Source organism: Peromyscus californicus, unplaced genomic scaffold (assembly GCF_007827085.1).
Source record: "Peromyscus californicus insignis strain IS unplaced genomic scaffold, ASM782708v3 Scaffold_5__1_contigs__length_169319896, whole genome shotgun sequence".
Lineage (NCBI taxonomy): Eukaryota > Metazoa > Chordata > Mammalia > Rodentia > Cricetidae > Peromyscus > Peromyscus californicus.
Genome location: NW_026294573.1, coordinates 129,012,956 through 129,030,166, shown reverse-complemented (window position 1 = coordinate 129,030,166; position 17,211 = coordinate 129,012,956). Strand labels below are relative to the sequence as shown.

The 17,211-nt window shown below is 34.5% G+C and overlaps 1 protein-coding gene across 2 annotated transcripts in view; it reads left to right on the top strand.

The window, feature by feature from the left end:
- Mybl1 (MYB proto-oncogene like 1) overlaps window positions 1-14,962 on the top strand; it is a 36,366-nt gene extending 21,404 nt beyond the window's left edge. For both annotated transcript variants that reach the window (XM_052717567.1, XM_052717566.1), the window contains 8 exons: window positions 3,781-4,014; window positions 5,119-5,487; window positions 7,964-8,106; window positions 8,539-8,653; window positions 9,731-9,847; window positions 10,069-10,173; window positions 10,614-10,793; window positions 12,378-14,962. In XM_052717567.1, coding sequence (XP_052573527.1) covers window positions 3,781-4,014; window positions 5,119-5,487; window positions 7,964-8,106; window positions 8,539-8,653; window positions 9,731-9,847; window positions 10,069-10,173; window positions 10,614-10,793; window positions 12,378-12,506 — 1,392 coding nt within the window. In that variant the 3' untranslated portion in view covers window positions 12,507-14,962. The remainder of the gene's footprint in view (window positions 1-3,780; window positions 4,015-5,118; window positions 5,488-7,963; window positions 8,107-8,538; window positions 8,654-9,730; window positions 9,848-10,068; window positions 10,174-10,613; window positions 10,794-12,377) is intronic.
- Window positions 14,963-17,211: the final 2,249 nt, after the last annotated feature.

Here is a 17,211-nt window from a genome sequence, read left to right as displayed (position 1 = left end):
TCAAAAGAAAAAGATTGATATGTATGTCTTCGATTTGGTTAGTCAGAATAACTAGGAGTATTAAATTAAGAAAAATGATATAAATTCTACTAGAATCTTGGGTTCAGTCTCAGCACTGATTTCAGAGTGAATGAGGGGCAAATAACATGTTGAGTTACTGGGAACTCAGCATCACTCTGATAGAATAAACTGAAATATTCAGCTGGTATCATGAAATAAGTGATATTGTCTTACATTATTTAAAAGGTTATTAAAATGACATGTTAATTATTGCAGGTAAGATTTTTACTATAGGAAAGGCAGTTTTTGTTTTGAAACTATAAACCATCAGTAAATAGGAAGATTGGAAATGTGCTTGTTTTAATGTTAATTTTAATTTTGCTAAAGAAGTGACAAAATAGTTACATTTAGAGAGTCCTTATTTATAGATGATTATGTGATGTTTAAGCTATTCTGGAAATTTTTGGAATGGGATGTAGCTTAGTGGCAGGAGCGTTTTCCTATGTTTGAGGCCTTGGGCTTTGTCCCCAGCGCTTCAAACTAAAACTAAAACAAAACAATTACAAAAAATTTCAAGTACTTTTAGATTTAAAAATTTTTAATTTTTCCATTTTATTATATGTGTGTGGGTGTTTTACATGCATGTATATCTGTGTACCACATACATGAGCCCTTAGGAGGCCTGAATAAAGTGTCAGATTCTCTAGAACGGAGTTACAAATGATTATGACCTGCCATGTGGGTGCTAGGAATCAAACCCAGGTCCTTTGAGCCAGTGCTTTTAACTGCTGGGCCATCACTCCAGTTCAATTTTTGGTTTTTTAAAAAAAATAGTGTTGGAGGAATGTTGGGAAGGTGTGGGGGGATTGAGAGGGGAATTGTGGGTGGAAATGTTGAAGAATACATATTTTTAAACTAATAATAACAGTACCTTATAGCATACCTGTCTCATTTAATAAGAAAAATATGCTAGCTAAAGTAATTCACATTTTATATTAAAAGAGAGAAAATTACTGACTTTTTAAAACTTTGTACACTTGATAAGACTTCATACACATTTATTTGTTTTTTTAAACAATTGTGTGATAATAGTGACTACTAGTTTACTGAATTCCATTATGCTTTGCTCAGCTAGGTAAATTGTAGAGGTCAGAAGGGCGTGTGAGATCCTCTGAAAATGGAGTTATAGGTGGTTGGAGCCCACATGTGGCTGCTATGAACTGAACCAGAGGCCTCTGTGTAGGAAGAATTTCTCAGTGTCCTGGTAGCCACTTCCAAATAACCACTCAGAGACTTATTCTTAATTATAAATGCTTGGCTGATAGCTTAGGCTTGGTTCCAGCCTACTCTTACAACTTAAATTAACCCATTTCTATTAATCTATATACTGCCCTGAGGCTTGTTTACCTCATCTATGAACTTCCCATGTTGCTTTTTCTGCATCTGGCTCACAACTCCTTAGACTCTGCCCTTCTTCTTCCCAGCATTCTCTCTGCCCCGAAAATCCTACCTAGCTCTTGGCCAACCAACCTTTTATTAACAATGAGAACAACATACTTTCACAGTGTACAGAAGGATTATTCCACAGCATTTTTTGTCTAAATAAAAAAGGAAAGTTTTAACTTTAACGTAGTAAACATATACAACAACAACAGTTATCAAGTAAGAATTACAGTTATAATATCCAATCCATTTGTATTTGGCAAATTTAGAGAAAATGTTCTATTTCTTTTATCCTTGTGAGTCTAAAGTTTTATACCTAATTTACCTTTTTATTATAACTAAGGAAAACTTTTAAGTCCAATTATTTAGTTTTTAACTCCATCAAAGATTCCAGAAGGGTATAATGTTACCTGATGACAGGGACATCTGGCTGTCTGGACAGTCACCCAGAGTTCTTCTGTAATGTTGGGAGCATACAGTGTTGGCCTACAGGCCTAGTATATATGACAGACATTTTTGAGAAGTAGGGAATTTTGAAAGACTATCCTACCTTGTCTTGACAAAGTTTGGCAGTCACTTTTTTTTTGCATCTTGCTGGTCCAGTTTGGACAGTATACTGTCAGCAATTGAGGCAAGGGCAGTTTCTTTGCCCAGTGGCTAGCTTTTGCCATAAAGAAAGCAAACTCCATATGGAGGTTCTTTGATGCCCATCATCCTTTTATGAAGTAGATTGGTGCTGTCAGGAGCAGATGTGGCTCACTGTCATGAAAAGCCTTAGGTTATTAAACATGTTAAATGTCATATTCTCTAGGTCTTTGAAGTGTTTGAAGACTATCTATCTAAATATATCTCTGTATGACCTTGAAAGCATACCTAACCTGACTGTAAGTTTGACTATTATAGATGACTACTAATCTGTATTTCTTAATTATACATTATATTTTTTTAATGAGCTTCATAAATACAATACCCCAAACGAGTTGAAACATACAGACAACAAAAATAACTTTAAATTTATATCAAATTTATAAATTTATACCAAAATCCATACCAATGTAAAATATTTTGGGATTAATAGTTGTTGTTTTGGATTAAAGTAGATTAAATAATCTACCCCTTTTTCCTGTCATTCCTATATCATATCCCCCTTTTTTCCTTTAGAAAGAGATCTTTGAATTTGACTCTTTTGTTTAGCTTTTTTTCTGGCTATGACCAATAACAACTTGTAACCAACCTTCCTAAACAATGACAAACATTTATAATCCATTGAATAACCAAAGGCCACCCATACCCCATCTCTTGGGAATGTGGGCGTCATTCTCTAGACTACTTCCTGTTGTTGGTGGGTGCTGGTATCTTTGGGGGAACCTTGAGAAAATCAGGATAATTGTTCAGTCTTGACTGGAGTATTTTGTGAGGCTGGATCATCTCAGCCAGCAGCCTTGAAGCTGTTTTGAATGCTGGATCACCTGGGCCATCTGTTTTTATTGGTATCTGGTCCCCTTGCTCTGAAAATACATAAACTTTTAAGGTAACATACATATCTACATTAATACAAGTATAGATTGTGCATTGTACACAAGTCAACCAAAGATGATTTTTTTGTTTTATGTTTGAGCAAGTAAAATATACATCACAGTTTTGAGCTGCCATATGGGTGCTGAGAATTAAACCCAGGTCCTCTGGAAGAGCAGCTAGTGATCTTAACCATCGAGCTATCTCTCCAGCCCTGAATTCAGTCTTGAAACCCAGGATGATTATATATTATATATAGCAGCAAGATAGATGAATTAGGGCAATATTGTAAATAGAACAAATGAAAGTATATTATCAGGCACATGGCATACTTCTTAATATTTAAACTATCTCTTAAATCAAGACTAACACTTTGTGTGGATTGTGGGTTAGGGAATGTTCTAGATAAAGAGAACAATAGTATGTAAAACTATTGTTTTACTCTCCAGAGTGAAAGAATATCATTCTTAGAGAGTTAAAAGTACTAAAGCTTGGTATTCTTGAAGGAGGGTTGTGAATGGAATTGTGGAATGAAGTTTGAAAAGAAAATGAGGTCAAGTTTTAGGTCTTTGTTATATGTAAGTGCTAATTTTATCGACAGTGACTTTATAGTTAAAATCTATTTAGCAAGAGGAAATCTGGTCAAGGAATGAGACTGTGGAAACAAATTGTATACTGATATTGAAGAAAAGCTGTATTGGGTACTTTTTAGCTTTTTAGCTAAAATGAGATAAAGTATGTTACTGAAATTTTTATTTAAAATTAAATTCATACCTATATTGAGAATTGCAAATAATATTCAAATTTCTTTTGTACTTTTAGCAACCTGGAAGCTTTTCTAGCTGGTCTGGCAGTTTCCTCATGGATGATAGCATGTCTAACACACTGAATAACCTTGAGGAACAGACAACTGAGTTTTATAGCATGGATGAAAATCAGACTGTTTCTGCTCAGCAGAATTCACCCACAAAGTTTCTAGCTGTAGAAGCAAATGCTGTACTGTCTTCTCTACAGACCATCCCAGAATTTGCAGAGACTCTAGAACTTATTGAATCTGTAAGTTTGAAATTATGAAATAATTGCATGTTTAGAAGCTTAGTTTAATACTTAACATTTAATACTTAAAATACCAACTTAAATATTAAGCATTGCCTAGTTTTGATCTCTTTTGTAGAGATTTCTAGAAAAAAAAATTAAAGGTTTAAGTCCTCTTCAAGTATGTATCTTAAAAAGATGTTTTAGAATTAAAAACTTAGTTATTTATTAGATGAATTACTTAAGTACATTAGAATGTTGGAAACTAGAGAAGCTATAAAGAGGAAAATTTAAATCTGTATATTTAGATTTGATCATTTCATGTAATGTTATATTTTTGTCTTCTTCTTATATTATGAGCTTGTCTTTGGTTTCTTAACATATATATAATTTTTGAACAAGGTCTCACTATATATCCTTGGCTGACCTGGAACTCCATATGTAGACCAGGTTGGCCTTAAACTTGCAGAGATCTTTCTACCTCTTGTCTCCTGAATGCTGGGATTAAAGGCGTGTGTCACCATGCCTGGATCTTAAATATATTTTTTAAACTTGAATTTTGAGGCTTTGTAGTATTCCATCATATGACTATAAGACAGTTTATTTACTGAATGCATTGCTGTTACCGTGCATTTAGAGGGCCTCTAGATTTTCAGTATCACCAATAAAAAGTAGTATTTATAGAAGGCTTTGTTGTCGAATCATGACAATTATATACTTGACTATACTGAATTTCTAAATCAAAGTATGTTTTCCATAGAAATTACCAAATCGTTATGTAGAATTTCATAGTATTTTCCTGTTTAATAGGATGATTTTATGATGAATTAATTCTTTTTAATAATAGCCTAAAATAATATTTTATTTTTATGTAAAATATTCTGACAGAAAATTTCAGCTACTGCATTAGATGAACCATTATCTTGGAATATTCCAAATTGGTATTATAAAAAATTGTAATATTTTCTTCTAAGGTGGTCCCACTTAGTTAAACAAAGATGTTTAGACAAAGTTTGTTTTTGCTGGTAAAAATAAGTAAATAACTTGTTAGAAATTATCATTCTGTGTTCAGATAATATTTAACTAGGTTACAGCTTAACGAGTTAAGAATTCAATTTTTTGTAGGATCCTGTAGCATGGAGTGATGTTACCAGTTTCGATCTTTCTGATGCTGCTGCTTCTCCTGTCAAGTCTACTCCAGTTAAACTAATGCGGATTCAACATAATGAAGGAGCCATGGAATGTCAATTTAATGTCAGTCTTGTACTTGAAGGGAAAAAGAACAGTTGTAATGGTGGAGACAGTGAAGCTATTCCTCTAACATCCCCAAATGTGGTCAAGTTTAGCACTCCACCCACCATCCTCAGAAAGAAGAAAAGAATACGAGTGGGTCAGTCTTTAGGCAATGAGCTCGGGGATGGCTCGTTCAATGAAGGCAGTACCACAGCATTAAAACACACACCAGTGAAAACACTACCATTTTCTCCTTCACAGGTACTGATGTTTTTATGTTCGTAAATGTAGATGAATTGAACTGGACCTTTAGTGTCTTTAATAGCAGTTGGTGGCTTTTTTTTTTCTTTTTTCTTTATTGGTTTTTTGAGACAGGGCTTCTCTGTGTAGTTTTGGTGCCTGTCCTGGAACTTGCTCTGTAGCCCAGGCTGGCCTCGAACTCACAGAGATCCACCTGGCTCTGCCTCCCGAGTGCTGGGATTAAAGGCGTGCGCCACCACTGCCTGGCAGTTGGTGGGTTTGTTAACACAAATACAGATATGTTTAAATGTATCCATGAGAATGGTGAACTCAGGAAGTGCCTCACAAAGGGTAGTATCTTCATTGTAGCACCCTAGACTTTCAGGAGCTCAAAGGGAAGTTTTCTTTGTCATATAGTCCTATTTCTTTATAAGACTCTTCAGGAAACTGACCCCTAAAAGTAAAGTGATTTATTTGCCCATTGGTATCTAATGCAGAGCTGAGACTAAGATACAGTATGACTCTTTGATCCTTGACTATTCAGCATATATACCTGACATGCCATAAACAGACCTTTTCTACATATAGCAATTTACATTTTTATTTACATGTTAAGTTTTCCTTTTTGACATTTTTTTTGTTTGTTTTTTGTTTTTGTTTTTTGAGACAGGGTTTCTCTGTGTAGCTTTGTGAGCCTTTCCTGGAACTCACTCTGTAGCCCAGCTGGCCTCAAACTCACAGAGATCCGCCTGTTTCTGCCTCCTGAGTGCTGGGATTAATGGTGTGTGCCACCACTGCCTGGCTCCTTTTTAACATTCTTTGGAAGAAATCTAGACAACAGTTTATTCTAAGAATCTCATGTTTGGATATTCGAGACTATCTGCTTAACTTTTTAGTAATGTTCCTAGCAGCAGATGTATACATTAGGATTATTTTTTATTAATATAAAAAATTTTGTTATATTCCAGGCTTATGTCACTTTTTTTTACAGCATATCAGTTAATTTTTCTAAAGACAGTGGAAGCCAATGGGAATACAGTTTTGAAGTTCAGCAGCTGCTGTTTGCTGAAAGTGTTTTGATTATCTTAATTTTTTTTCTGTTGCTGTGATAAAATATCCTAACAAGCAACTTAAGGAAGGAAGGGTAGAATTTATTTTAGCTGAAGTTCAAGGTGACAGTACAGAGGAGTCACAGTGGTAGGAATTGAGAGAGCTGGTTGCATTAACATCCACAGCTGGAAGAGAGCTGTGAGTCCATGTTGCTGCTGCTTAGCTCAGTTTCTGCTACACAGAGAATGGCCTCTTCACATTTAGACTGGGTTTTCCCACCTCGTTTAACCCAGTTAAGTTAATTCCCTTACAAGCATGCAGAGGCCCATTTCCCAGGTGATTCTAGATTTTGTCAAGTTGACAGCACTAATCATCACACATGTTAGAAAGTTTTATGAGAGAAGTAGGGAGCTTAATGGTCAAATAAATATGGAGAATAATGCTGGAATATTATTGGAGGTGTGTTTTAAGTTGAGAAGATGAGTAGGATATGGTAATACACAGCTACTGTGACTTGAAAATGTTTGAGGTATTATAATTTATACGTACTACAACGTGAATAGTATATTCTCCCTCTAGCTCTCAAAATTCAAAATTATTCCAAGGAAGATGAAGTTTTCCATTTCCAGAGCTTTATACATTAGTAACTTTCACTGAAGTAAATTCTATACAAGTGGAAGGTGCTTATATCCCATGCCATTTGGATTTTATCCTTTGAAAGAGTTTGATGATTCAAGCATTAGGAGACAGGAGTGGTAGAGAGTCGATTTTCATATTACCACTTCTAGTCTGCCATCGACAAAAGTAAATTAGGGTTTCATAATAGTATATAAGTTAAATCTCAGTTAGTACGCTGTGTAATTTAGAAAGTGTTTTGTCTGCTTAAAGTATCTGTGCTGTCTTCTAGGCAGGTAGATTTGTCCCTTCCCAAGGCTTGTTCTTCCTGAGTAGTTGGAACTCCAGGTGCACACACCATGCCCACTCTATTATTCTAGTCTGAGTTCAAGATATTCTCAAAGAAAAAAAAGTACACTTAACATTATTTATGAGTAACAGCTCACAGTTAACTTTCTCAGTTATACTCTTGTACAAAACTGGGAGATTTATTGCAACAACTATGTATGGTTTCTGTAGGTCTATATTTGATAGAATACTGTTTTGTTTTAATTTTTTTGTGCTGTTATAAAAACTTGACCATTTTTAAGACAACTGTTTCTTAAATGTTCTTTATATGCTAACCTGTTCAAAGTGGTTAAGGTGCTGGGAGGCAGCAGTGAACAAAACAAACGCGTTGCCTTTATGGAGCTTAATTTCCATGAAGTAGAAAGTATATGTAATATTGTTGAAAATCTCTTCCTAAAACAATAGAGAAGTCTTATCAGTTTGATATTTATATAGGAATTTTGATGTTCTAAAATATTGTCTGTGAATTCTCTTCCCCTTTTAGTTTTTTAACACATGTCCTGGAAATGAACAACTTAATATAGAAAACCCTTCGTTTACATCAACTCCAATTTGTGGGCAAAAAGTTCTCATTACAACTCCTCTTCAGAAGGAAGCAACTCCCAAAGATCAAAAAGAAAATGTAGGGTAAGTCTGTATTGAATAATTATGTTAGGGAAAGCAGGAAGCTTAATGTCAAGGGTATGTTAGCATTTTATTCAAGTGAATGGCATATCACATAATCTCTATGTCTATAGGACTTAGAAGTTTGTTGTTATTGTTTTTAAAGTCACAGTCTTCTGTTTTGTTCCTGTAGAATACTGAAAACTGGCTAAATGTAGCATATAATTTTTATTTCAAGCAAAATATTCTTAATACTTTTTCTAAGTCGTTTTTTCCTTTTAAAAATTATCAGAGTATAAATTATTTTAGGCAACTGTATTTTAAATATCTCTGTAATGCTTTAAAAACATATGTCTATATAAAAATGTGGTTTATGATTTTTGTATGGCTTTGCCTTCCTTAACGTATATGAACTCATATCATGACAATAATACAAATATCTGAATGATTGACTAGGTTTAGAACACCTACTATTAGAAGATCTATATTGGGTACCACACCAAGAACTCCTACTCCATTTAAGAATGCACTTGCTGCTCAGGAAAAGAAATATGGACCTCTTAAAATTGTGGTATGAATACTCTTTATTCTCAAGCACTTTCCTAGTTTTAGTTAAAGAGAAACTTGTTTTTACCATTTTGAATTTTTTAGCATTTAAAAGTGTTCATTGAAACTGAAACAAAATTTTATCTCTTAATTTATGAATGTAAATTTGTGTTAATCTTCCTTGGCCTGTAAATAACCCTTTGTCTGGCTCATTTTAAATTTGTATGTCCTCATGTTAAGTAGAAGAAAACAGTTGTTAGTGGCATGCTTTTTTATTAATGTTAAAACATATATTTAGTAGTTTCACTGAAGCAGAATTAATATTTTGAAAAAGCTACTCACTTAATGCTGCTTAGCAAACTAATGGGTCAGAGAACCTTTTTGAAATTCAATTTTCTATGTACAAGTTATTAAGTACACCCCAGGTTTTATTGTGAAGCTAAAAGAGACAATACAAATAAAGGGGCTTGTCTCTAGTTTCAATATAGTGAGTTGTTACTGCTATTATTTTTGTAGCTGTGGTAACAATAGTTCATGAATTAACACACCTGTGAAATGTTTTAGTTACTTGTGTTCTCATAAATATTGTTATCTTTAAAATACCTCAGAAAAGCCCAGAACATTCTAGATGTATGCAGATATTTTATAAGTTTATTAGAAAGAAAAATGTGACTTAAATTTGCTTTCTTCAATGGTGATTTAAGTTTTGATCTATATTTAGTAATCTTAGGGATGGGTTCATTAAAATTAATTAATATTTATTAATATTTTAAGTAATTTTGCTGTAAACTGATTAGTTTATATATATATAGCAAGTAGGAGATAATTTTGTTAATATTAGAAAAGTATAAAAGACAGTTTAGAAATAACAAATACCAACCACTTATTATTATTGTGGGTATGCACATGGCGTGATGTTCTTGAGGAGGTTAGAGGACAGCTTTAGGGAATTAACTCTCTCCTTCCACCATGGGCTCTAGGGATGGAACTTGAGTTGTCAGGCTTCTTTTCTTCCCAGGCCAAAAGACAGGGTTTAATATACAAAAAGAAAAAAAGGAATTTCTGGCAATTGCCTTTTAAAACCTTTAAAAAAATAATTTAGTCCCAGCCACTTGCCTTCTTGGAAGAAGACATTCGAGAAGTTTTAAAAGAAGAAACTGGAACAGACATATTCCTCAAAGAAGAAGATGAACCTGCTTACAAAAGCTGCAAGCAAGAGGTAATCTTGAATATTGTTTATGTATTTGTTTCCATAGTGAGAGGAGGGTCTTTATGTAGCTTCGGCTGCTCTCAAACTTGTGAATCTCCTTCTTGTACTTTCTGAGAGCTGTGATTGTGGGTGTGCTTTTCCATGTCAGCTCTTCCAGTATTACTGTTAATGAAAGTCTTTATCATGTCCAAGGGACTGGATATAATGTTACCTTGTATTATTTTTCTTAGCATTCTTCATCTGTGAAGAAAGTCAGAAAATCACTAGCCTTAGATAGCTGGGACAAAGAAGAACCAGGCACTCAGCTACTAACTGAAGACATTTCAGACATGCAGGTTTGTGAAGAATTCATACATGTTTTTAAATGTCTGTCTTAAGTCATGGTGGTTCTCATTTTGTATTCATTGCTTGGCCAGATCATTTAAAGGAGTATCATAGGAAATTTAGGATTGTTTTGCCTAATTCAGAGAGAGTTTGTTATCTATGAAGAATATATTATTTTTTAAACTTGTTTTATTTTGAGAGAAGTTAGTCTTTTGTATGATGTCAAAAAATGGTGATTCACAAAGCTTTAAATTTTAATTACCAAAATATTACTATAGCATAGAAATTTATTTTGTGTAATTACCAAGATATTACTATAGCACTAGCTATAGTTCCGTAGAGCCAAATGCTTCCTAAGAGGAAAGTTAACAGGGCTTCCAATACCACTTACCCAGTAGTCTCTTGTCTCTACTTTTGAATTAGTTATTTTCCTCTTTCTTTTTTCTCTTAGTCAGAAAATATACTTACAACATCTTTATTAATGATACCATTATTGGAAATACATGACAATAGGTGCAACTTGACTCCTGAAAAACAAGATATAAATTCAGCCAACAAAACATATACACTTACTAAAAAGAAACCAAACCCTAACACTTCTAAAGTTGTCAAATTGGAAAAGAATCTTCAGGTATGGATTTATAAGTTTCTTTAGTGATTTTTGTTGTTGTTTAGTCAATGATCACTTTAAACTTACTGATCATAAGTTAATAGTTTTTCTTTTAAAGTTTAAATTGATAAGTATAATAAAAAATTATTATTTTGTCACTGAAAGCAGGTTTGGGTTTGAGAGAGACTCATTCATCAGTGCACATACCATCTATACAATTGAAGTCGTAGCCAAAGATTTTTAGGGTTTTGTTGTTTTGAGATAGTATCTCACCTCACTTTGTAGCTGACCTTGAAATCATAGTCCTGCAGCTTCCGCTTCCTAAATCCCGGGATACAGACTTGTGCCATCATGCCCAGCCCTTTCATGATTCCTTAATCAGTATGTGCATATATTTAAATCCACTTCTGGCACTTCTTCACCAGTAAAATAAAAATGAATAGCCACATTTGTTGTCCTGAAATGGTAAGTAGTTGGAAGCATTTTCAGCATGATTTTATTGATATAATAGCTCCCAATAAACTCTGTGGATCAGAAGCTATCAAACAAATAATTTTCCCCTATTCCTCTGTGTCCAGTAAGTAGATGCAAATGAAGGCTGGTGAAATTCTTCGCTTGGTATCTTAAGAGTTTGCCCAAAGAATATGAATTGTTGGAGAGGAAGATTTCTTCTTCATGCTACACTGACTGCAGAATAGTTTCCCTGACGTTCAAGGATTCTTTGAAAATATGTTTGGCAATCAGATATAGCTACCTGTCTGACTTGAGCCATGGCTTTCAGAGAGTGACATAATGCATTCCCTTAATTGATGTAAAATGCTTTGCATTCCCAGTGTTTAATTAACATAGAGATTCTTAGGAGAGTTCATTATGTGGTAACTCTTACATATAATAGAAATCTTTATCCTTTGATAGGGAAGAAAGCAAAGAGGGTGTGCCTGTGGTTTACTTTTTGATATTACATCTTCCTTCTAAGTCTTTTCTTTTTTCTTGATACTGGGGACCAAACCCAAGCCTCCCACATGCTAGATAAATACTCTACCAGTGAGCTACATCTCCAGCTCCTCTCTTTAGAACTGTTGCAAAATTTGGGTACAAAAGCGGTTAATATTTCTTGTCCTTTTATGATTCATTTGATTTGTGGGGAGTTGTTGGGAGCAAAACTATTATACTGTCACCATAGGCAAGTGAACAATATACACAATTATAATAATTACACAAAATTGATCATATATATTTTAATATGTGTTTAAAAATATAGCATCTCATTTTAAAAGATATGATATTGTTATCAAAACATTTTATAACAATTACTTATAAAATTCCTAGTCAAAATAATTGATTTTTAAAAGTCTAGTTATGTGGACTGGCAATATGGCTCAGTGGATAAAGGTGCTTACTACCAATCCTTATGATCTAAGTTTGGTTCTGCGGTCCACATGGTAGAAATTTGTCCTTTGACTTCTACGTACATTGTGTGGCATGTTACACACACGCATGCATGCACACACACATACACATAAGCACAAACACACTCTAATTATGAAGTGGTTTGGGTAGTTAACTTTACTAATTTTTACATCACTATTGATACTTCCTTCACAGTCAAATTGTGAATGGGAAACGGTGGTATATGGGAAGACAGAAGACCAGCTCATCATGACTGAACAAGCGAGAAGATATCTGAGTACTTACACAGCTGCCAGCAGCACTTCAAGAGCTCTCATACTCTAATTGTTACGAAAGCTGATAAAATGGCCTGCCGCCTTACTGTATTTTATGCCAAATTAGGTTGCAATGAAGTTTGTCTCAATTCTTTTAAAGGTTTTAATACATTCCTAAAATAGTTTGCATTTTTTTTCTATATTGGACAGGCAAAAACGCCACTTAAAGTAAGGGGTAGGCAAATTCATTACTTAATTTTAAAAAATGAGAGTTTTAAAATTTGTTTTTAAAGAACAAAATGGGAAAATAAGGATGTTCATAGATATTCCAAAGTAAATTTTCAGATGACTTCTTTATCGGATATATGTCTCTACTTTCTCAACGCTGTATGTGGTCTGTTATGAACAAGTTATGTGTGATCTCTGAAAGTCTCTATTTAGGAAGCACAGGGGCTTTATGAAGTACTTCTGCATGTGTGCTGATTTATTTAGATTACCATTTATAAAGAAACACAGTGGGAAAGAGTCTCAAGGAAGCTAGAAAGTTGCACTACTAATTTTTGGTATTTTTCAGAAACAATGAAATTAACTACAGTGTTAAGCATATTTATTTGAGCATAGTACTATAAAAGCATTGAAAGCGGGCTTTTTCTTACTAGTAAAGAGTCAGTATTTCTTCATAAATCTCAGAAGAGCTGAGAACTCTGTTGAATGTATTGTACAGTATGTAGGAGCAGGAAAACTGTGTAAATTAGAAAGATGTCTGTTTTTATAATTTATTTTCATTTTTAAAGCTTAAATGTAGATAATTATATATATACAGGGTGTCTAGAAGCCATTGTTGTTTCTTGTCATCACAGTTAACCTAGTAAAGAATAACTTTGACTTTCACGTATGAAATAGTTAAGTTATAGCTGCAAAGAATACAATATCTATACTGTATGTCACATCTACCTAAATATTGCACTATATCCTTTAAATCATGTTGGTTATAAAGTAGTTCTAAAATGTACTAAATAATAATTTAATATTTTCTTTTTAAATTATATTGGAGGTCATATAAATTAATCTGGTGATTTGTGTATGTGTTTGAAATTTTCATTTTGTTTAAAAAACAATATGGTACCTTACTCCCTAAAACAGTCTGCACTTAGAAAGTTTATTGTATTTACTCAATATTTCAGAATTAGAAAATATTATCTTTTATTTATACAAATATTTTGTCCTTTTATAAATGTTTTGTGTTTCCAGGTTACAACAGTTGCTTCAGTTGCCTGTTTAGGTGTTTGCACTTATTTTATTTCTTTTTGAAAGAATGTCTTTGCTTATGTGGTAGAGATTTTATGTAATTTTTGAGACATATAATGGTGTGCTGTCAACCTAAACACTGACAGGCAAATAGAATTGTACACTGTAGTTTGAATTATTTATAATTGACACACTCTCTCCCTCTCCACTCCTGAAGTATGCTGCTATAGAAAGTAGCAGAATCGGCTTGCTGCTATGAGAGATGGAAAGAGCGACCACCACTTGCACTGTGTGAAAAGATAAGCAAATGATGGCAAGTTCTCAAGTTAACTTAATGGATTCAACTATTACCAAGCAGATTCTTACAAAGACCAAAACACTACTATGCCTCAAAACCAAACCAAACCAAACAGCTTAAGATTTTAAAAATCTACTTATCTGTTAGTAGAAATGGGACTACTGAATATTTTAATGCCTAGTTCTTCAACAGTAGACCTAAAAGGGTTTTAAGCTTTAAATCCAATTGCTAGTTTTTGCATACTATATGTTAGTGAGAAGTAAAGAATATGTGTGGTGGTACTAAGATTATGCCTTCTTGATAACAAATAGGTAAAACAATTTGAATCTTCTTAGCATGTTAAATATGTTGATTTTTTTTCTAATTAATGAACTTCTCACAGAAATGTTGCTTTGTAAAACCAATGATTGTGGAAAAAAATCATATCATTTCAGTTACTTTGGGGGTAATAATAGCACATAATTCCTTTTAAAAATGTAGCCTTTAGCTGCATTGGATACAATAGTCTCCAGTTGCCAAAGTAAAATATCTCAAACACGCTACATATTTTAAAACATAATTTTTCTTGAGCATTAAGTTAACACAAATGTTAATATATTGTATATAATCCTGGGCTTATGGAACGTAGTACATATTTGGGTTGGTGTTGGTTGAATCCTCAAGTTAACTGCTTTGTTGCTATTTTCTTCTGCAAGATTTGTAATCAAACATGTCAGGCATCTCGTCATCTTTTTTACTGTTCATTTGAATTCTTCAGTTTTCTGAAGGTGCCAGGCATACAGGTAGCAGCCATACATGCATGGAAACTGAGTACACACATATGATACTGCATTTTGTTGTAAGGTTTTCACATCAATACAGCAATTACACTGACCAAATTGAGTTTTTTAATATATGAGAAAACTTTGCATTGTAAGAGAATCTTGCAGACAATGTTGAAATCTATTAACATCCAAATAAAGCATCTGTGTACAAGCTGACTTGGCCTTGCTCATTTCACTTTGGTTCTGTGTGATGGATGTGTTTGAACCCTTAAGACCTGAGTCAAACATTGAGTTCTTACCCTCTGTACGCTTAGAAGTTCCTTTGCAGGTGATTTCCTCTATTAACAAATGTGGCCTGTCCACCAACTTTCATTTAGAAACATTTCAACTTCCTTTTAAATACTTCCAGGAGCTTAGCCCAGTGCTTGGCTGTGGGTGGGTCTCTGCATCTGTTTCCATCAGTTACTGGATGTAGGTTCTATGATGACAATTAGGGTAGTCACTAATCTGATTACAGAGGAAGGCCAGTTCAAGCACCCTCTCCACTGTTGCTATGGGTCTTAGCTGGGGCCATCCTTGTGGATTCCTGGGAATTTCCCTAGCACCAGGTTTCTCCCTAGCCCCATAATGGCTCTCTATCAAGATATCTCTTTCATTGCTCTCCCTCCCTGTCCCTCCCCCAACTTGACCATGCTGATCCCTCATGTTCCCCACCCCCACCCCCTCCCTTCTACTCCCCCCTCCCAGTTTACCCAGGAGATCTTAACTATGTCCCTTTCTTGGGACCCTCCATTGTATCCCTCTTAGGTTCCTCCTTTTTACCTAGCTTCTCTGGGATTGGAGATCAGTTGAACAGAGGGAGGAGGGATCATGTGAGCAAGGGGGGATCAAGATCATGATGGGGAAAACCACAGAGACAGCTGACCCGAGCTAGTGGAAGCTCACAGACTCTGGACTGACAGCTGGGGAGCCGCATGGGACCAAACTAGGCTTTCTGAGTGTGGGTGACAGCTGGGAGGCTTGATCTGTTTGTGGGGCCACTGGCAGTGGGACCAGGACTTATATGAGGTGCACGAACTGGCTTTTTAGAGCTCAGCCTCTAAGGTGGGATACTTTGCTCAGCCTTGATGCAGCGGGGAGGGGTTAGGCCCTGCCTCAACTTGGTATGCCAGACTTTGTTGACTTACCCCCTCTGAGAGTGGATGGGCTTGTGGGAAGGCAGGAAAAGGGGAGAAAGGGGGAACTGAAAAAAAATAAATAATAAATAAGTCCATGTAACTTTATTGATGTTGGAAATAGAATGTTCAAAGCAGATTTCTTGTCCCCAGCTGGACCTGCCCTTCCTTTGTCACGTTTCTAAATGGAGTTGATTTTCCTTTGTTCATCAGCTGAATAATTTCTTAGCTTCTTTCAACCCCCATATTGAAGTCTGTCATGAAGACTCTGTGCATAAGGCCACTTTTATCTCAAATGAATTTGAATTATTGCACATTGTTCTGAGCTTCATTCTATAGAAATGAAGAAACTGCCCTGCCATTAGAGTGTCTGGGAATGGCCAAGTGGCCACCAGACAGGTATTGGCAATATTGCAGTATCTTAGTGAGTTAGTTCATCACCATGATTTAGTTTTCTAGGCCTAGCAATCTGTGGGAATTAACTCACTGAAGATGAGTTTACCTCTCAGTAAAAGGCTTACATAATTTTTTAAGACTTGATATATGAAACCAGAATTCTATTCATTTGTATGGAAAATAAAGTTTCAGGGGACTAGGTATATTTTCACCTTAGATGTTAATAGAAGGAAATGATAACCACATGTAGATGTGATCAAATCTCTGGGGTTGCCTAAATAATGGTGATTCTAATTTATTTCCTAGTTGAGACTGGTTTCCACACTTCATTTTCATTCCTACTGGTGACTTAGCTCTCCCAAGAACATCTATATATATGATTTTTTTTATGTCTGTGTTTGTGATGTTACCGTCTTTTTTTCTGCTCTCTTTAGAATGCTAAAATGTCAGCCATATAGCACAGGCCTGTGAAGCGTTTCCTGAGTCCTTCGTAAAATGTTCACACTATTCTTCATATTTCTAAAGAGTAGGAGTTGCTATTTATGATTATTTCATTTCTGAGTCTATCAATGGGGCTTAGAAAATCTTGGTAAATGTTGAGTTTTAGTAATTAGATTTTATCAGGAAGTACTAGCTATACTTACATAACAGGTTTATAAATAGCTTTGATTTCTTGGTTATTTACATAAGACAAGTTTTGCCTTATAGCTAAGAAAACTTTTGAGAATCTTTTAGCTCATTTTTTTCAATACCATGTAATTTACTGCTTGATTTATTACTTAAGGAGTGATAAGCCAGCCAGGTAATCAGACCTTTAATTTCTAATATAAAACAGATGATAGTATTTGAAGAGATACTTATTCTCTGAGAATGAAAATGTATTAGGTAGTAGAG